The sequence below is a fragment of the Meriones unguiculatus genome, chromosome 1, assembly GCF_030254825.1.
Source record: "Meriones unguiculatus strain TT.TT164.6M chromosome 1, Bangor_MerUng_6.1, whole genome shotgun sequence".
NCBI classification, from domain to species: Eukaryota; Metazoa; Chordata; class Mammalia; order Rodentia; family Muridae; genus Meriones; species Meriones unguiculatus.
The window spans coordinates 31,557,769-31,579,285 of NC_083349.1; the positions used below are offsets into that span (position 1 = coordinate 31,557,769).

General features: G+C 39.1%; 1 protein-coding gene across 13 annotated transcripts in view; it reads right to left on the bottom strand.

Moving 5' to 3' along the window:
• Positions 1–21,517, bottom strand: part of Tle4 (TLE family member 4, transcriptional corepressor) — a 134,851-nt gene that overhangs the window by 15,233 nt on the left and 98,101 nt on the right. For 12 of the 13 annotated variants that reach the window (XM_060387143.1, XM_060387106.1, XM_060387132.1 and 9 more), the window contains 5 exons: positions 4,405–4,524; positions 3,466–3,519; positions 2,892–3,044; positions 1,619–1,751; positions 450–643 (listed from right to left, as the gene is read on the bottom strand). In XM_060387143.1, coding sequence (XP_060243126.1) covers positions 450–643; positions 1,619–1,751; positions 2,892–3,044; positions 3,466–3,519; positions 4,405–4,524 — 654 coding nt within the window. The remainder of the gene's footprint in view (positions 1–449; positions 644–1,618; positions 1,752–2,891; positions 3,045–3,465; positions 3,520–4,404; positions 4,525–21,517) is intronic. The other variant, XM_060387099.1, reaches the window with a different exon arrangement.

The following is a 21,517-nucleotide window of genomic DNA, read 5'->3' on the forward strand; positions in this document are numbered from 1 at the left end:
CCCATGCAAAACAACAGACAGAGTCATTTGCTATACCTTGTACAACATGGCACCTAAACCTTAGAAAACAGATGATTTGAAAATAATTTTGGTGACATTTACAGAAGTATCTACCGATAAAATGACATGCTGTTTATGATTTAATAGTCATTTATTCAGGACTGGAACATGGAAAAAAGTCACTACTGATCACTAAGGATTGTGACAGAAACAAAGGCTTTAATTATATTTATTTTCCTGTCTGGTCTAACTTTGTAGTTTACAATGCCAGAATAACTACTAAATTTTAAGAAGTCATAAACTTTCTCACCTTACCCAAGGAAATAAAGCCATAATCAGATATATCTTAATTTATAAATAAACACTCAGATCATCCGATAAATACCTTGTCTTATATAAACTACATTAAAAATGCTGTGTTCTGTGATCTATAAAGCATATAAACACACCACGGGTGATCTTCCATAGGCAGCCGCAGCAGCGGCAGCGGCAGCAGCAGCGCTCATCTGGGGGGAGATGTTGTGCAGCCCAGCATAGGCAGCTCCAGGGCTGGTCAGTTCCCCATTCATACCAGCATGGGGCACAATTCCAAAGGGGGTTGGATATGGACAAGGTACAGCCATTGGGGTCCTCAGGCTGGAGGCTGAAGAAAAAAACCAAGAACATAGAAAACAGTAGTAGCACCTTCTTCAGTTGCCTAACAATACAACCCATAGTTCAAATGAACTGATTTTACTATTCTCAAAATTATTCAAGCCTTTGAAGTAGTTCAAGCATTCATCTCATTTTTTAAAATTTAATTTAATTAATTACACTTTATTCACTTTGTATCCCCCCATAAGTCCCTCCCTCCTCTCCTCCTGGTCCCACCCTCCCTCCCCCTTTTTCACACATGCCCCTCCCCAAGTACACTGATAGGGGAGGTCCTCCTCTCCTTCCTTCTGATCTTAGTCTATCAGATCACATCAGGAGTGGCTGCAATGTCATCTTCTGTGGCCTGGTAAGGCTGCTCCCCTCTCAGGAGGAGGTGATCAAAGAGCAGGCCAATCAGTTCATGTCAGAGACAGTCCCTGTTCCCATTACTATGGAACCCACTTGGACACTGAACTGCCATGGGCTACATCTGTGCAGGGGTTCTAGGTTATCTCCAGGCATGGTACTTGGTCGGAGTATGAGTCTCTGGGAAGACCCCTGTGTTCAAATTTTCTGGTTCTATTGTTCTCCTTGTGGGGTTCCTGTCCTCTATAGATCTTACTATTTCCCACTTATATCAGAAGAAGAAGAAAACAGGAAACAACCTGGGAACCTGCCCCAGAGGGCCTCTGAAAGGCTCTGCCCTGCAGACTATCAAAGCAGACACTGAGACTTATGGCCAACTGTTGGGCAGAGTGCATGGAATCTTATGTAAGAAGTGGGAAATAGTAAGATCATCTCATTTTTTATTTGAATATTTACCACATGTCAGACAGGGGTGGAGACAGATGCTTGGTTTGGAATTCTTTCCTCGTCTAATAGACAGTGCTGATCATTACCACTTTTAACAAATTTCATTACTTAAATTACTTAATTACAAAAACAGAAGTGTTAATAAATATACAACTTTTTTTCCCTTACTAACCTAAGGGGTCCACACCTGGTGGCTTTCCAGGAACAGGCCTCAGTCCGGGAGTCGAGTTACTGCCAGGGGTGGGTGCATCAGTTCGTGGAGTAGGGGTATTGGACTTTGAAACAGGAGTAGTAGATTTTTCATTCTAAAGAAGAATTGGAGTGTATCAGCCATGAGAACATGATTTTAAGAGTTACCTTAACACTGAAACAGTAGACAAAACAACAAAAAAGAAATTCGAGAATTTCTTTTGCTTGTCTTCTATCTCATGTCAATTAAAAGTAGGTGGCCAGGAACCAGGAAGGCACAATTCAGGAAGAACGCAACTAAAGCTGATCTGATCAAGTCATTTCTTGGTCTCAGTCAAGGGCCAAAGAAATTCATCAATCATACATCCTTAATGTGAACCACATGCTAGTGGCCATGGTTAAGTCAGGCTCCCAACTCACTGTTCATATCCTAAGAAGCTCCTTATTTAAATCACTCCTCTCAGAAAACACCCACAACGAAATCATGGAACATGTAGTAGAAAGACGCCATGAAGAGACAAGCAGGGTTCCGGAAGAAAGGACAAGGGGATTGAACCCAAACCCCAATCTAGCCTTCCATCTATCCTATACAGGTATATTCTTCTTTGGCACACAAACTGAAGAATCCTCTAGTCCTTCAGCTGTGAATTCAAAGGGTGACTGAAACCACATATGGTTTTGTACAAAAAAAGGAAGAAAAAGAAAAAGAGAAAGTGGTGAGGAGAGAAGGGGATTTACCACACAAAAATGCAGCGGACTCCACAACTGTGGGATCCTAACTGCTGGGCTGGGTTCAGCCTGGCATTTGTGTGGAGTTAAAGCACACTTTATTAGTGAGAGGACACTTATGCAGAAGCTAAAAATCACTGCAGCTGTGTATAGCCTGGAAATCCAAATGAAGCTAGAAATAAGATGACAGTGAAACCCCAAACCAAGTTTACCACAAACCAACGGCTTATAATAAGCCCATCGCCCTAACTCCAGTGTGCATTTTCCAACTTTACTAAAGATGTTTTTCTCTTATTTTCATCTATTACCTCTTTCTTAAGCTTACAGAAAGACTCAGAAAGCAATACCATGAAGTTAGTAAACATTTCTGCTCCAAAAAATTTTTTCTAATTAAAGTTGTATTCAAATCACGTACACACACCAAATGGAATCTAAGCCCTACAGAAAAATGTGAAATACACAAAAATTGAAAATCAAAATCCAACAGCTATCTTGGAAGCGGCAGTTCTAGTTAGGGAACAGCTTACAAGGCTAAGCTCTTTGGATTTGGAGGAAGGAGTACTGCTGGAAGATGCAACAGAAGCGGGGCTGATGGGGGCATCTTTCTTGAGGAGGCGTGTCTTGTCCAGGCCATTCTCCCTTGGAGAATGTGCTGGGCTTCCTCGAGGGGAAGATGGATCCTACAAAGAAAAAAATGTAAAACTCACAAGTGACTCACAGCACCGAGGTCCTTGACTGGTGACATTTCTACCTGAAAGCACTTAATAGCTTACTTGAAAGTACCAAATGTCTGGAACAGATAAAATTAACTGAAATTGCTTAAGAACATCTGGTATTGAGTTGAAATCTCAAACAAAAACAAAAATCAAAAAGTCCATCAATCTGCAAGGAGCATCAATAAAATCAGAAGGGTGACCACTGACACCGTTTTCACTCATTTCCGACGGTGAAAAAGGACAATTTCGTTTGAAAGGAAGCAGCAGCACTTCTGAAAGGCCCAGCAATGTATAAAGTCAGGAAGCAGTCTCTTGCAAGGACTTTGGATATTCTCCATTGTCACAGCTGCAGAGCAGCAGGAAGTGAAGCCAACTGCAAACATACCTCATTGGACACATCAACCACCAAGTTGTCATCACTCTTCTCACCATCACTGTCCTACACAGAGAATTAGGAAGCATTATCTCCACCACCCAGGAAAAAAAAGGCAACGTCCATTCCCGCTACATTTATGTGCCCACACCAGGTCCTTATATACTCAATGGAGTCAAACATTTCATACAAAACACTTTTCTTTATTCCTCATCTTGATGTTAGGAGCTAGATACTAATCACATTTCCCATTTTTGAAAATGTAGTACAATGGCTTGCTTACTACTCTAGAATACACCCAAACACAGCATACACGTGGGGGGTTGTGGTTTAGTCTGGCAGCACTTAAAAAATCTAAGTCACTTCATGGTTAAACTGAGAGGTAAATGTCAAAGTCTGAGCTTCTTGTGAAGTCTGCCATTCTGTAGAGAACCAGCTGGCAGGGAGAAGAACAACAAACAACTGACTCCACACTTGCTACCCATCATGTTCCTTCTCTTATGACCTGCCCAGATACTACAGGAAAAATGAGCTTTAATCATCAAGGACATTTGGAATACATACATCCTCCACAAAATCTTGTACTTTTCCTCAATATTTTAGTCCATCCAAATTTCTTGGATTTTACATTATTTCTCCATCTCTAAGGTAACCACATAAAGTTCTACCCACCAAACAGAAGAACCTTGTATAATAATCCAGGTCTTAGATTAGTTGCTACAGGAAAGCACTATGGTCTTTCCTACACATGTGCATGTACACATACACACACATGTACACATACATACACACACACAGCTTCAAATAGTTGATAGAGATAGCTTGAGACACAGTTATAAATACGGAACTTTAAAATTTTTTTTCTTAAAAGATGTTACCCTGTGTTCTAAAATTGGCTGGTAATAAACAAGACAAACTAGCCTCCCCCAAAGCAAAAGTGAATGAACTTACATAGCGAGCTGCAATTTCTTTTTCTTCTGTTTTCTGCTTTTTGCTCTCTGAGGAATAGTCCGTAGAGTTTCTGTGTTTCTCAGAACCTCGGAAACTGGCTGATGGGGATACAGAGGAGCTCTGGAATTTGAAATAAAAGCAGGATTGAAAAAGATCATTCACTTAGCAGAGCAACTGAACAAATCTTTTTGTTCTGTAGAATATGACTGGGAAGTTAAGAGGAGACAGAAGGGAGAGAGAAGGAGATGAAGAGAGAACAAAGGTATAGAGAAAAAGAAATAAGAAAGACAAGGAAGAACAATGAGCAGAAGAATGAAAAGGACAGCAGGCTGAGAACAAACTCCAAAGAGTAGATCTTGTCTCAAGCACGTTCACATCGTTTAAGGCTTTCACAAAGTTGGGAAAGGAAGAGGACACAAAAAGCACTAAGGGAAAGAGGCTGGTTTTGTTTTGTTATGTTTACAGGCTGACAGAAAGTGAGTATTTGACACTTCCACAAAGAAACTGAAGATAGTTGAGCTTAAAGAGTAACAAATAATTTTTCAATTAAAAGCTAAATCAAGAGGAAAACTAATCATTAAGGATTTGAATAACCCAAGGTGGTGGCCATGTGGTACATATAGATCATATTCACAGAAGATTTTGCTCAGCTTACATCTACAGTCCAGCAAATGCAGAACTAAGGGGGGGAAAATCCCTGCAAACACTGACTGTATTCCTGTACATTCTCCATAAGCCTACTCATTTTATTTCCAGAAACCTCAAACTCGCTGTGGCCAGAACAGAAAAAGAGGGTTTATATGCCTCGGAACGCCATGGTAAGGGGCTATGAAGTCAGGTCACAAACTTCATTCCTGTTCCTTCAACAGGCACTTAACCAGAAGTGCCCCCATATTGATGACAAAACTTGGAGCCTGAGAAAGGTGGTTCTCTGCCATGAAAGTCAACTGATTACCGAGTACATATATGTGAACTTAAAACTATGGTTGAGAATGTGAAAACTAAAACTACCCCTAAGAACCTGTCAGTGGCATGGACTGGGGAGATGGCCCAGTGGGTAGAGCACTAGGGCCTCAGAGCTTATCTCTAGAATCCCATTTGAATCTAGAAGGAACATATGCCTGCAATCCCGGCCCTGGGATGTAGAGACCAGAGAATTCTAGGAGCATATAAGCCAGATGGCCTGGTATACAACGCTGCAGACAAGAATAGACCTTGTTTCAAAAAGATGAAAAGCAAGGAACTCAAGTTGTTCACTAACCTCCACGCACACTGCACCCCACTCACCCCCCCAACACAAAACAACGAAAGCCCAAACTAGAAAGTGTCTGTTATAGACTGACGAAAAGAAAAGGTTAAATAAACATGAGGTTTGAAAGGGAGCAGGTCCAGACTTGAACTGTCCTATTGAGGAGGATGTAAAGGTGTCCAGAGTAGCCATTTCCTTTAGAAGGGCAATAAAGACAGATTTCCAAGGGTGAAAACAATGCAACTAAGTTAGGAGCAAGTTCATTTTGGAAATATACAAGGAAGAAGTTCAAGGAAGAACAAAGAATCACCATAAAAGCATCCTTTTGCTATAATCTGAAAATCAATCCAGAAAACTGTTAGCAAAGCTCTTCTTATTTAGAAATTTACTTATTTCATAGAAAACCAATTCAGTTGTTCGCTTTTCCTTATCTTAGCCTGGTGGTAATAATTAACCTTTCCAGATACAGAAAGGTAGTCAGTGCCTTTAAACTACTAGAGGCCATGTGACAGCCAGAACTTCTGGCCGTAAGTTTCATTTTATTTCTGATACAACATAGTGTACAGCATACCTAAACTTCTAAAGATGCTGTTTGGGGTTGTGTTTAGTGAGAGAGTAATATGGACTAGTGAAAAAAGAGTGACCACTGTTGGGCTGTCAATCTCTAAGCTCGTCCTTGCTCTGGCCAGCCCAGCTGCCAGTTTTAGATGACTGTTCAGGAGACCCTATGTATGCACTACTTGCTACTCAAACATTCAACAAAATATATTGTATGAAATTCTCAAAGAACAAAAACATTTAAAAAAGCCACATGAGACACACTGCAGAAAGTCACTGAATAAATACCTCAGGAAATCATCTGAGTAAAATATACTAAGGTGACTTGGAACTGTAAAAGGAGTGCCACGCTTTCTTCATCTTAATCCTTTACGAGTAAGATGCCTTCTCCTACTAATGTGGTATTTTACAAATGAAGAAGTCATGTGTGTGCATGAAGTGTGTATGACACTTTACTTCCAGTCATTTAGACTTTTTTCAAGAGGATAAAAAATAGTTTCTAAACAATATTAAACATATTTTCAAAAATCAATGCTAAAATATACTGTTTAGTCTTAGTGCTTATTTATTGGCATACATGTAAAATCAAACACCTTTTTCCTTAAGATTGCTGTCTCTCACTGTATGAACAGCTCATCCTCTTTCTTTGGTGTATATGTGTGGCATGCATGCAGACTTGTATGTAAGTTTGCATGCGTATGTACACTCACATGTGCACATGGTAAGTGCTGTTTGATGCGGGGTGTCTTCCTTGATTTCTTTCTACTTTATTCATGCAGAGTTGCTTGCTGAATTCAGAGCCTACCATCTGTACTAGTCTACATGTCCACCTTATATGTGGGTATGGGTTATCTGAACTCCACTGACCAATCCACCATTTTGGGCCCCTGTCTTTTTATTGTAGAACGGAGTTACACATTTGATTTTCCTAGTAAAATGATAGTTAGCTATCACTAGCATTTAAAGGGTAAGATGGACAAGGAGTACTGAGATGATCAGTGACACCCTAATAACATAGCAGCTCTGGAGTCAAACCAACTTGACATGGGTTCTCAGCACAGAGCTTAGAAGTCTAGAACGCTATTAGGTGGGCACTTGGGTTTCCCGAGCCTGGGAACGGGAAGACACGATGATAAAGACACTAGAAAAGTTGGATTTTCCTACCTTTCTGATTATTTTAAAAGCTTAGTTAAGTTGGTTATTTTCAAAGCTCATTACCGAAGGCACACACTGGACCTTACTCATGGCACTGGATAAATGCAAGCATTCAGACTCATTCAGAAAAATATTTTCATTATAGTTTGTCATACATATAAGCAAATATGCTACATATGGGCAGTCATAGAGGCAGTGATCAATTTAGAAGTTAAAAAAATGGATGTTAATATTTTAGAAATCTCTACATTTAAAACGAAAACATCCACTTTTGCCAGGAAAAGAAACAAAATGATGTGTGTCAAGTTAATAAAAGAGGTAGTGGTGGTGGTAGTGATGGGGTATGGCATAAACAGAATCCAAGTGAAAAAAATACAAACTTTTAAGTTTCTTATGAAAACCCCAACTATACTGGTAGCACAAAAGTACAAATATCCTTAGTATTACAAAACAGGCTTTTTTATAAAGGAAAAACTTGTAGGTCTTACTTTAAAATCCCCCTTAGATTTTACTGAGGCTGTTGGCCAAATAAGCTGAAGAATTAGCACTCCAGCAACTTGAAATGGGTGGCCCACACCTGTCTACCTTCAGATCAAAGATGGCCATGTCTGGGAAAGAGTTCCATAAAGTACTCTCCAAAGAAGGCCATATTAATATAATTAGCTAATTTTAATAATAGGGATACTGTAATAGCAAGCAAGAGCACCTCTCTGGAGTCAGACAGTATGGAGTCTTCCATTTAACAGCCCCAGGAATGATGTTTACTGCCACCCAGTCTCTTTGTAGTTTGGGATAATAAGATACTATCTTCACCCACTCTGATCTTTTTTGAGGATGAAGGAAAACAGTTTTCTATAAAGCTCAAGAAATAGTCTTAAATTAAGCACACTGCCTAGCTCCTCAACAATACTAAAGCTGATAAATCATTGTATAGTGGGGTTTAGTCCATTCTGTTTACTATAGATTGGTAAAGAGAAGGTTCACATAAGGACTATTCTAGGCACTTTTGTAGTGCTTCCCCTCAACACAGATATTCCAATGGCCCATAATGATAGGGCTTCAATTAACCAAAGAACACCTTTAAACAATTATGAAGTTTTGATTCTACACTGTAGAAATAGGACTATACATAACATATTCACATTGGATTTTCTATTTTGGTTTTAAATGTCCTACATTCACAAAGGTGCTACTCTTAGACATCTCCGCCAATTTGAAGAATACAAGTAGAAAGAATATGCTAAAGTTTGCATATTACCCAAGATAAAGAACTAAAAATTTGGGCTGGCCAAGCTAGCCCAGCAGGTAAAGGTGTTTGCCATTAAATTGGATGACCTGAGTTTGATCCCTGGAATCCTCATAGTAAAAGATGAGGCAGGGCTCTGTCCTTTGACATCTACATACATTCCATGGCAAGTGTGCAGACCCCGCTCACAAACAAACAAGCGAATTAATTAATTAATGTGAAAGACAATTCCTAAAACTTACTGGCCATTGGTATTGCCTTCATAGCTACTAGGTATTAAGTCAGTTTTTAGACAGGCAAACAGGGATAATGAAGAGGCAAGGGCCACCATGAAAATCTTATTAGAGTTTGCTTTGTTTTCCAGGCTTCTTTTATTCTCAACAATAAACATTCAGATGACAAATTACACTGCTGTAATCATTTGTGACAAATTACACAATTCAGTTACTCTAACTGAAATGTAGTTCCAGAACTCTCAAACCTTAGTATGAGTGGGTCATGATAAGTTTATATTAGAAAAGTCAGAAAAGAAAAACCAAGATGCACACAGGTCCTTCCAAAAGCCCCAAATCAACATTTCCTCTGCAACCTCTTAGACAAGCTGAAGACTGAAACCTACATCAAAAGCAAAGAGTAGTGATTTACTTTTCTCAAAAAAAGATTTATTTTTATTTTACAAACATGAATGTTCTGCCAGAGGGTATGTATGCATATTGAGGGCATACCTAGTGCCATGCATGCTCTGGAGCTAGACTTATGAATGACAACTGTACACCATCACATGGGTGCTGGGAACTGTGCCAGGTCCTTTGCAAGAGCAGTAAGTGCTTTTAACTACTGAGCCATCTCCTCCATGCCCTGAATTCAGAAAATCCATGGTTTTTCTGTATCTCAACAATGAAGTACTGCACATTCTACAGATACTTCCTGAAAGTTTTGAAAAAGGCAACAGTCCCAATAAATTTATGTATACCAAAATAGCAAGGTATCATATCCTAGTAGCATCTGATTGATTATTTTTATTGAATACTATTAAAATATTCATGTTCTCATTCAGAGAGCAAATGAAGAAAAGAATTCTCAGTTGGGAAAAACAATACCTTAAAAATGAAAATCATTTGGTCAAAATACACAAGTCTCACATGCCAACTCATATCACATGCAGATTTATGTAAATTAATTAAAATTCAGAGCACAAAGCTCTTGAGTCAGTCACTGGTGTTGGTTTACTGCTCATTACACCAAGACTTTTATTTAAACGACCTGCTTGATTAAGGATGTCTTAAAAAGCACACTCTGCAGACAATCTCACAGAATTTGCTTTAACAATTAACATAAATCAAAACTCACCTTCAAAAATGACTGGAACTTTCTGAGTAGCTCCCCTTGTTTAAAAGAATATTTAATATAATCTCCATATAGTGAAGTCTGTTACTACAATGTTTATTCTCTGTAACATTTCATGAAGGACATACTATTATTTGTGTTGTGTTTCTGCTTCTTTTGGGTAAGAAAAACTTGGGTCAAGACAAACTGCTGCATATAACGAAAATATCACCAAACCAGAGAGACTATCAGTCAGAGAGATGATTTTGAGTAAGCATCTCCAGTTTTCAGTGTGAACATAAAAATCAGATAGCCCTGGATTCGAGCCAGATAGATCTGCATCATTTCTGTTATTACCTGGAACACGTTACTAAAATTCTTTAAGTTTTCATTTTCTAGCGGGTGGGAGCATTACTCTAAGGTCTCTGTAAAGGCTCAAGAGTTCATATTGTGAGCATAGTACTTAGCATCTATTAACATAAGCTTTATGAAGAGCCAATCCTCTTTGGCAATGGTGAAAACTACTGTACAATCTTCACTCACATATGGGCTCACTCAACAAGGATTTACTGAATATTCTACAAGTGAAGAAATAAAGAGATAAATGAATACCACAGCTTGCCTATCCATTAGAAGTCAAGGTATTTATCATACAACAGGCATATGTATTTTTCCTCATGAAATGGAAAAATGGCACTTTTATGTGCAGTCACTCATGCTTTGTTTCTGTGGTTTTGATATTATGTATTACTCCGTCAGGATAAAATGCTTAAGAATTTATAAGGTATCAATACAATTGATTTTAAATTAGAACATTATCTTAATGTCCTCTTGAGGTTTCTTGAGTGTTATTTCCACTTCCTGGAATAAAGCTGTTGGCTCTTCACCAGACATTTCATTAAAAACATTCACCTTTTCTGACAAGTTCAGCTGCAAGAACAAAGTATTCTGATGCCAAAGATATGGGCTTGATTCTTATAGAGGTGACTTAGCTTCCCTTGACAGTCACCTGTATGTGTTCCAAGTAGTGTGCTATATGCGGCAGCAATGGTGCAGGGATGTGTGTGTGTGAGAGAGAGAGAGAGGGAATAAGTACTTCACCTTTATTTTCACAGTTTTAACAGAAACTGTAGTATTTGCCAAGCACATAGAATTTTATATAGCATACAGCTGTTTAATCATCCAGTCCACTATATGCCCTTCAATTCAATGGCCCTCAGGTTTGCAAAGTTTGACAGAGCCATGTGCTTTTGGTTCGCCCCAAGAATTCCCTGCCTTCATCAACAAGCAACTTAACATATCTGTATGTGGACTCTGCACTAATTAGAGTAATACATACTAGACATTTTCTCATTTTCTTCTGGAAGAAAAAGATACAAAAAATATAGCCTACACTACTCCTTTACCTACTGTCTTATTAAGCTACTAATTCTTACCCAATGGAATATATGAGTGTTCCAAAAACCAAAGTGGCAGAATTTCTTTTCTGAATTTTCTGGTAAGGTGAATTGGCTTAAGAACTATCTTGTGCTGTATTCTGGTGTGTGTGTGTGTGTGTGTGTGTGTGTGTGTGTGTGTGTAATTCCAACAGCTGCTTTGAAAAAAATTAAAGCAGGGTAATGACTGAGCACAAAGCTTTAGCAAGCTATACCTTAATGTACTAGGATCATTACCTTGGTCTTTCCATGTTACTACTTTTCCAGTAAACTGTTTTATTCAATTTGAAAGGTTACACAAATTTTTCTTCCAAGATTGTTAACAACAGAGAATCTCATATATTTTGTGTGTTATGCGTACAAATGTCCTATACAATGTATGACAGCATTTTTGCAGGGACACAGAAGAAAATAATAATCAACCAAGATAAAGAGAAGCTGCATGGTAGTTAAGGATGTTAATCTGAACCTCCAGTCTACATGTTGAGACAGAATAGCTAGCTTCCAATGATTGTAGTTGATTAAATTTTCAACAAAAAGTGAGTTGTTTCTCAGAATACTATTTGTCAATATAAATATAATATATAGACACAAATGTACAAATGTATTTTATTTTTCCTAGTTGCCACAGTATTAAATATAAAAGAAACTATAAAATTAATTTCAATTATGTACATAACCCCAGATATAAAAATACCCTATTAATATACAAGCAATATAAAATGTTTTGAAATGTTACAGTCTGTCTTCTTTAGTACTAAACTTTGAAAGGGTGGTTTACAGTTTATACTTAATAGTTCATCCTTTTTGGGTAGGCTCTATTTATGTTGCTTGAAAGATATGTTTGGCTTGTGGCTGTCATATTAGGTAACACAAATCCAAAAGTTCTCAACACCACAAGAAAGGCAAACAGCTAATAACACTGCAAATCTCCAGCACTATGAAAGGACATGTGGAACAGTTTCTGTCTACACCCCTAATTTCACCTGGCAGTTTCTTCCTTAGAAACTTCCTAAGACTTTTCACTCTAGAGCAGCATTTATCAACCTGTAGGTTGCAGCCCCTTTGTGGCACTGCATGGCCCTTTCCGAAATGGAAGGAGCCTTTCATAGAGATTGCCTAAGACCATCAGAAAATAGATATTTACATTATGATTCATATCAGTGAATCATACAGTTATGAAGTAACAAGAGAAATAATTTTATGGCTGGCGTCACCACAACATGAGGATCAATATCAAAGGGCCAAAGGCTGAAAACCACTGCTCTAGAGTTTGATGCAAGTTCTGCCAAGAATTTTCTTCTTTGGCCTGTGTGGCTACATATTTCTTTTTCAGTTTTTCTGCATTTGCCAACTGTCATATTCTGAAAGTTTTCAACCTGTAAGGCCAGGCCAGGACCCCTGTTAGTCCCACCTAGGCCTCTCATCTGCTCCTCTCCTGGAATCTGCCATTTCATCAATTACAGTTAATGAACGAAAAAGAAGCACAGAATATACTCTCAGTCACACGGGATTTTCATTATCTAGAGATTAGATATTATGCATATGTAGCAGGCATAAACTGTTTGATCATATTCTTTTGAATCCTTAATATACAACATGATGACTTCCGTGGTCTCAATAATTGTGTGTGTGTGCTAAGTGGTGATTTTGAAAGTTAGAATGACCATTTTGTAAAGCAGGCTAAAAAGGTATTAAGATGAAGCAGTGGAAACCATAAAGCTGAAATAGAGATAAAAATGGTGCTAGAGAGAAGAAATGAGTTCAAAGTGATGCCTTTCTCTGTTGCAACTCCCTCAATCTAGGCTACAGGTCTTCCTTCAGGGCCAGGGCCAGGTTTGCCTCCGGCTGCACGTGATGAGTGCTGATGAAGAAACCTATCAAGTTCCTTCATTATTTCTAAAAGGGATACATTTCTAGCAGAAGAGGGGCCATTTTCAACCATTTACCTTCATCCCTGTTGCTAATTCTACGTTTCGCAGCTGTCTGTGACTAGGGAGAAGCACCTTTTTACTGAAATCTGATTAGTGAAAAGGTGAGATCTCAAGGAATCATTTGTCTGAGAGACTCACCACAGGAAGAATGCAGCCACCAGCAGTTTTACTGTGATGGTCCTCAGAAAATAACAATCCCTAGGGATTCCCTACTAATACTCATACCTGAGAGGGAGGGGAGAAGGAGGGAGGGAGAAATAGAAAAACAGAGAGAGAGAGAGAAAGAAAGCGCAATCCTGTTCTTTTCCCCCCCTTGGCATACAAATCAAAAGGCTAATTGTAAGACAGAAAGGTGTAATACTTGTGAGAAAAAGCTTTCTATTCGTTAATTTTTAAGTTATAGACTACCTGCTATTTTATATAAAACAACAAAATGTATGATGCGATTGCTGGTGACTCCAATATGGAGGGATGAAAACAAATGAGATACAAATAATTTAGATGTATGTGCAAAGGCTTAAGGAGTAATGATTTGAAGCAATACCTTTCTACGACAGCTCAATTTGCAGATGCAGGGTTTGAGTAGAAGAAAGGTCGATTCACCAAGCCTGCATCATGACTACTCTGGTTATCATTTACACACAATCAACAGAAACAGTCTCAGGTGATGTATTTTAACTGTGCACATGTATACATACATATATGTAACAACAACAAACAGAAGAGGAGGCTGTAAATTTGAGAGTTGGGGTGTGGATACATGGCAGGAGTTAGTGAGAAGGGACATGGGAGGAGGGAGGAAAGGGAAGAGAGAAAGTGATATAATTATACATTTTAATTTTCAAGATTACTCTGGTTAAACCATGAAAGAACTTGGCACTAACTAGTGCTGAAAAGCTGAGAGGCAAGTCAAACTTCAGCGTACTGTCTCATCCTCTTCCCAAACAGTAAGTAGAGAGCTACATTACAATCTGATGAGAAAGATTTTAGCACCCTACTCTACTTGCCATAGCAGACAAGTGTGAATACTGCTCTAGCTTCTCCCTCTCCATTTGACCTCCTTATCCTTACATATGCACGAACGCACACAAACACGGCTCCTGCCCTCTTCTCCAGCCCTACCAGCAACACCTCTGTCAATACTTGGTCTTGCTGTTGGCACTATGGCTAAAGAGGCTGTTGACCTTTATTCTAACATGTTCTTTTTGGGTTAATTACTTCTGTATACTTGGTGTCCCCTATGACATTTAATCACTACAAGGCTACTCGGTAAACAGAACTGACTGGAACTAACTGCATTTCAGTATTGAGCTAAATGGTGCAGTGGTAGCAGCATGCTAAGAATGGACTAGAAGAAAATATTTCTGCAATATGGAGAAATAAAATGAATACTTTTTGATAAATCCCATTTCACTAAAGAGAAAAAACACTAGCCCAGGGGCACACTTTTGCTATTAAAGACTAGAATGGCTCAACAGACACCCCTTACACTGTAATGCAAGGACAATGCCGTTTTGCTAAACAAATGAATGAATATAAGTATTGTGCAACACAGGCATGACTTCTGTGCTCTGGTCTCTCTTTTCATGTATGCACATATGTGTATAAATATCCAATCACAAGGCAACCCTCTGCTAAAAGGACCAATGGCTTTTGATCTGGCATGTGGCTTGTAGTACCTCAGGAGCAGTGACCTGTTTCAGAAAATTCCAGTTTAGAGCATTCAAGAATGTCTCCAAGAACAAAGGACTAATCAAATGTCACATCATAAACATGTGGGCTGCTGATAAATTTTTCCCAAACAGTAACTCACTGAATTCTGTCCACTGGGACTAGACAGTGGGATGGCAAGGTCATTAGTTGATAGACCACAGGGACAACGGGATTCGGTGCAGAGCTTCAGCCCTAGCTAGTAATGGGGAAAGATTTGATCAAACAAGCATGCACTGAAATGTCAGCTACACCTTGAACTGAATGTTGGCAATATGCCAGATCCTTGGGACGTGAGATGAACAAGGCACCAGCTTTGTATGACACAGAATCTTGAGGGGGAAAAGGGCAAAGGATACAATAAGAATATGCTCTAGTGTTGTGACCTCTGGTTTCAGTCTTAGGTCTAGCATTTATCAGTTATGTGATTCTGGATCAGGCAATCCTTCTAGGCTTCTACTTTCAAAACTGCCTAACAGAGATAGGGTTTATTCCCTACAAAGATTGCTGATTACAGTCTGCATGTCTATGTTCCAGTATGATATCTATGTTTGACACCTAAACCACAATGTGTTTGTACTTAGAGGTGGGACCTATGAAAGAGGATTAGGTTAGGAATAGAGCCTTAAGAGTTGAATGAGTGAGCTTATAATGGACAGCTAGAGCAAGCATCTGCTCTCCCCATTACATATAGAACACAGCCAGGTGTTGCTTATTACTCAGGAAAAGGGCCCTTAGTATAGACAGACTCTTAATGGAAATACCTTGACCATGACTTCTGGGTCTCCTGAAATGTGAGAGATACAGTTCTATTGTTTACTATGCAGTTTATGGAATGAACTAAAGCAGCCAATGAATGACAATTACTTGAGATAACTACAGAAGAGGCAGGTACGCTGTACTTCCTTCACTGCTTACTTTTGGATCTTGCCTTAAAAGGCACAGCCCATGCCCTGGGCAAGAACCTACTCTGGGCAGCTGGAAGCCAAGAGACCTGCTATGAAATATAAAAAAGAAGGTAAAGCACCTCTTTTAATTTCTTCCCCAGATGTAAACAATCAGAAGCATGCTCTCCCCGTGCCTCTAACTGCACACTTAGCTTAGTGCTTCCTAAGAAGTTCTGCCTTCTCCCCAATCTGGAGAATTCAAATTATATGTGCCTCTAGAACAACCCTGACTCACACTGACAGGAATGTGTCCTAAACCTGCACCTCCAGCTTCCTGCAACTTGACAAGTGACTCCAACAAGAAATCAAACACAAAGGTGGGTGAGAGGCAGCTGCACTACTTTGCTAATTATCATTAGTGAAGTCTATGGGTTGCTACGGAGTCCTATTCTGTGCTAGGCACTCTGCTGGACCCAGGCCAACAAGAAAAGTAACAGGCAAAGGACCTTAATTAGGGGACATAAACTAAGTTATCATTAAAATAATTTAAAAACATGTATGAACATTTTGTGCTACAAAAGGAGAGAACTGGGGAGTACATAAGAGGACACTACGGAAAACAGGGTGGTGAGGCCTACGCTTTACATGCCACTAATAGGCAGTGAAGATACTTATGTCTTAAAATGAGCCAAAAATCTTGGAAAAGATTTAAATTCTCTATCATTCTCTTTTGCCCCCTTCTCAGATAAACTAGAGTAAGAATTCTGAAAGCCCTATGAACAGAAAATATCTTTACACCCATCCTTTGCAATTAAAAAGAGCAATTATAAGTGTACAATATAAAATTTATATGCATGTTAATTCATAAAATAGCAAAATTCATATGAGATCATGAAAAATGGTCTTTGTGGCTTGAAGCAAGAACCAATTAGCAACTACCAGTTAGTTATCCAAAGCTGGATCACAGAGCAAGAATGGTGAGAAGAGAATGGATCTTAGAAAGATGTCAAGAGTTGTGGCTAAATTGCCCCCTTTAGAGAAGTATGCATGTATACACAAACTGGAAATAGGTTGGTTAATAATGCCAGCTTCAGGCACCTTAAATAGAGTAGGAGTCTTAGGTACTCCTAACCTCACAGGGCGTATAGGACCATATAAGACATGTGACAAATAGCATCCTTACATTTGTCAGAAAAATGAAAAAAAAAAAAAAAAATCAGCCAAAGTTTATGACTACACTGATAAAAGGAAGCAAAATGAATTTTAACAAAGTGGTAGGCATACTAAGCATATCCTGCCTGTGCACATGTACAGTAACACACACACACATATACACACACTACCACCACCACCCCCCTTAAGAAAACTGAGAAAAGAAGGGTATATTTATGTGGTCAATAGAAACATGATGCTAAGAGCATAGTATAACAGTAAGACACAGTGTTCTCAGGTTTCTGAAGGAGTAGGGTTACCCATTTAGATTTTCTGTGGGTAAGGCATATCTAGTAGTGGGAGCAGTCAGAGTACTCAGCCCTGGAGTGCTCTTTTAGGCACATGAAGCACCTGGGCCAAGTTTTAGAGGACTAGAATGAGAGAGAAAGGGTTTCCTTTCGTTTAGGATCATGTCACTGTGAAGATAAGGCATACCAGTAAGGAATAAACAACCTGAGGTCTCTGTAGTGGCTCTCAGCCACTGTTGCATGTAAGGAGAAAGAGAGGGAGGGAGGGAGGGAGGGAGAGAAGGGGGAGGGAGAGAAAGATGGAGTGGGAGGGGGTGGGGAGGAACCTTGGCCCTATCCCAGAGCAATTCTATTTATAAAGCTCCTGGGTGATTCCATAGTTGACCACCTCTGACCTAAGGCAGAGTTGGCTAACGGCAGCCACTGCTGATTGCTATCAATTGGAAAGCCTAATCAACTGGAACTGCATACCCATTGGCACGAGATCACTCTAGGGACCTCTGCAAGAACACAATTAGCTCAGGGAGATCCTAGACTTTCTCACCCTGCAGCCACTCACGCCCTAATGAACAACAGATAAGAAATTGAAAAATCCAAAAATCATAGTTCAGAGTGGTGAGGAAGAAAAGCTTCAGCCACAATGCTGTCCTGAGATATAGTGAGTCACTTTTAACCCATTTCTGAATGTCTGAATGTACTGTTCCCATTACATTGCGTGACTCTACAATGCTGACAAAGAAATATATTTTGAATGTGATAATTAAAACAATAATCTCAATGAAGTGGACATTATGAGATAATTGGCCATCCTCAGAATTTAAGCAAACTGTGGTAAAAGCCAAGGACACTCATCATCAAAGTCAATTACAGTAATTGCTTATCTGAATTACATTATTGCTATTGTAAACCCTTATGGGGAAAAAGAAAGAACACATACTGGACTGGAATGACCTAGAAGGAATTCCTGTTGCTCAACCAGTGGTCACTTAAGAATTCTGACAGTTAATTTTGCTGAGCCCTCACTCACATTCAATGAAAATACAGGAGTCTTTAACTGAAAGGCTGAAACACATGATAACACAGAAAAACAAAGTGGCTCTAACTTGACAATACTGGAGAGTTCAGGAGAACAGAAGTCCACAATGATCCAGAGATGAGCTGACTATGTCCTTGTCCTTTGGCTCCCAGTATGAAAGGTGAGGCGTAATCCAAGGTAATTAGGTGACAGAGATAGAGGACTGCCCTCAAGAGACTACTATATTTTGTGCAGCCCTTGAATCCCTCTGTTTTCCCATATGTTCATGCTACTGTCATGTCATACAAGGCACTCACCAGAGAACAAGTAGACCCACCTCACTTCACATGGCTGGCCTCTAAAACTGTGAGCCAACGAAACCTTTTTCTTTTAAAAATAACTAGCCTCAGATACTTCCTGACAACAGAAAGCAAAGAATTATAACCCATTATTATATCTTAACCTCTGAAACTGTGAGCCAAGGAAATTATTTTCTTTTAAAGTATGAAGCCTGCTGGGCTGTGGTGGTGTGTGTCTTTTAATCTCAGCACTCGGGAGGCAGAGGCAGGTAGATTTCTGTAAGTTCAACACCAGTCTGGTCTACAGAGAGAATTCCAGGACACCCAGGGCTGTTACACAGAAAAATCCCATCTCAAAAAACAAAAACAAAAAACTTAAGCTTTGGGTATTTTAGGACAACAGAAAACAAGGTACTAAAACCCATTCTTATGTCTGTTACACTTATTTCGCATTAGTACTCAAGAGAATTCATGACTGCCTGTTGTTGAAACTGAGTCTCTCAATGAGAGGAAACAGAATCTCTGACCTTCCTTCAGCTAATTGGAATGTGTTTGGCAATCGAAGAGTGTTGATACTTTAAAATTGTGATTAAACATCAAGACTTTGATGTTTTATACAGTATTCTCCCCCACTATACTAATGAAGTTAATTAGTGGGGGAAAATGCCATATAAAACATCAAAGTCTTGGTGTTCAGTGTCAACATCAGTCCAACTAAACAATAATAAAAAATTAATTTTGTAAAATGCATTACCTTAGAAGGGCTAACCACTTCTATTTACAAGCTCAAACCATACAAGAGATATCTTTTTTTTTCTCAAAAAAATCCAAAGATACTATCCACATTGCAGTTCAACTGTTCTGTAGCAAAGCACATCATTTAATGTAATTAAATGCCTCAAATGTCACATTGAACAAAAGGACTGAGACATCCCATTATAGTTATGTGGATGATTGTTAAGTCACCACTGCTGTAGGATAAAAGAACATGGAAAATACAAAGCAAACAGCTACAAGAATGCACTGGAAGATGGAGTAATTATGTGTTGCTTTAAGTAACAAGTTTAGTTTCAGCCTCAAAACAAAGCATCAATACCAAAAGGGGGGGGGGTAAAAATCAGACAAGCTATAAAACAAGAACTGCAAGCAAGAGGTCTTCTTAAGTCAAAATGCACATTGTTCTTGACCTACTTTGATATACAGTGGAAAGCGATGGAGATACTAGAGTATGAAGATAGCTGGGTAGGCCTTCTCAACAAGAATAAAGCTCATAGTTCCAATGTGTTCCACTAAAAGAGAGCAGGTAGGTCCTATTTTTATCTGGCAAGACCAAGAGAAACTATCTAGTTTCTTGTTACTCAGAGAGTGTGGTCCAGGCCTATATCTCAGCCATCTAGGAAACTGAAGTAGGAAGACAACAAGTTTAAGGGCAGCCTGAGCAACTTAGTAAGACTCCTCACCCCTATCTCTCGTACACACACACACACAAAGAGAGAGAGAGAGAGAAAGAGAGAGAGAGAGAAAACAAAGAGTTGCAGCTCAGTGGTAGTACACTTGACTACAAAAACAAAGGGGAAGAGAGAAGGAGGAAGAGGGGATGGCAATGGTTCAGACTTGTAGCAGTTTCCTATCAAACTGACTAAATCAGCATCTGTGTTGTAACCAAAATGTTTGGTTATTTTTTATTTATTATTCACTGAAAATTTGAAAAGCACCTCTGCGCTTTTTCATTTTACATAGAAGGAACCCCAAATTCCTGCATGTCTACAAATGGCTGATAACAGAAGACAATTCTTTAATTTTAAGGATTTGGTTACATTAGAAAAGTCAAAGGAAAAGATGCCTAACTACTATATTAGAAAATCAACAAGTACTTAGCAGCAAGGTATGAAGAAAAGAAGACAAAGATGAGATGGGAGAGGGTGGGGTTGCGGGGGCATATGCTCAGGAGGCTTGCTGAAGATCTAGATTCAAATCTGATTGAAACCAAACCCTTTTTAAAAGAAAAACGAAGTTTTACAATCAAGGCTACACAGGAAAACGATGTCTCAGAAAACCAAAAAGAAAAAGATAAAAAAATGGTTTTGATTAGCATATACTAATTATACATGTGTCAGTTTTCCTGGGACATTCTCATATATGTACATAAATTTTTATCATAGTCATCCCCTTCAATCCCCTATTCTATCCACTCTTCTGCTAATACCTTACATCTTCTCAACTGCACCCACCAACTCCAGTAATTTAAGTCCTTTTTTGGGTTTTGTTACCTAAACAGTTTCCTTGTGTACAGGAGTGTGGGTAGGGCTTGCTTACAAGAAATCTTATTAAACATAAAATGGAAGTTTGTACTTTCTATACATATTAAAGATTCAAAAGATATGAAAAAGGTAAGAAAAGAAAGGGGAGCAGGGAAATGGAGAAAGAATGGAAGTTCTGAGAATTTCTTCTTGATGTATATAATATATGTGAGAGCAGGGGAGGAGGAGAGAGGCACTGGCATTCACAGGGCCAAGAACGGTTGACTGTTTAAGATGCAAACTGCACAACTCACTAAGTACCATAGGCATTGACAACTGTCCACTGCAACAGTAAACGAGTCCACGGAAGCAGAAAGAGCACATGGAAGCTCACTATATCACCTACAGCAAGAAACAACTGCTTCAGGAGAAATAAAGACTGCAATCCATACAGCAAACCGACGTGATGCTGAATTGCTGCTCACCGGACTATTCATACCTCTCTAGTGAAATGTGAGTTGCATGAGGGCTGATACTTCACCTTTTTAACACTATATATATATGCTTTAATCCCAAGTACAGGGCCTGAACCTGGCTC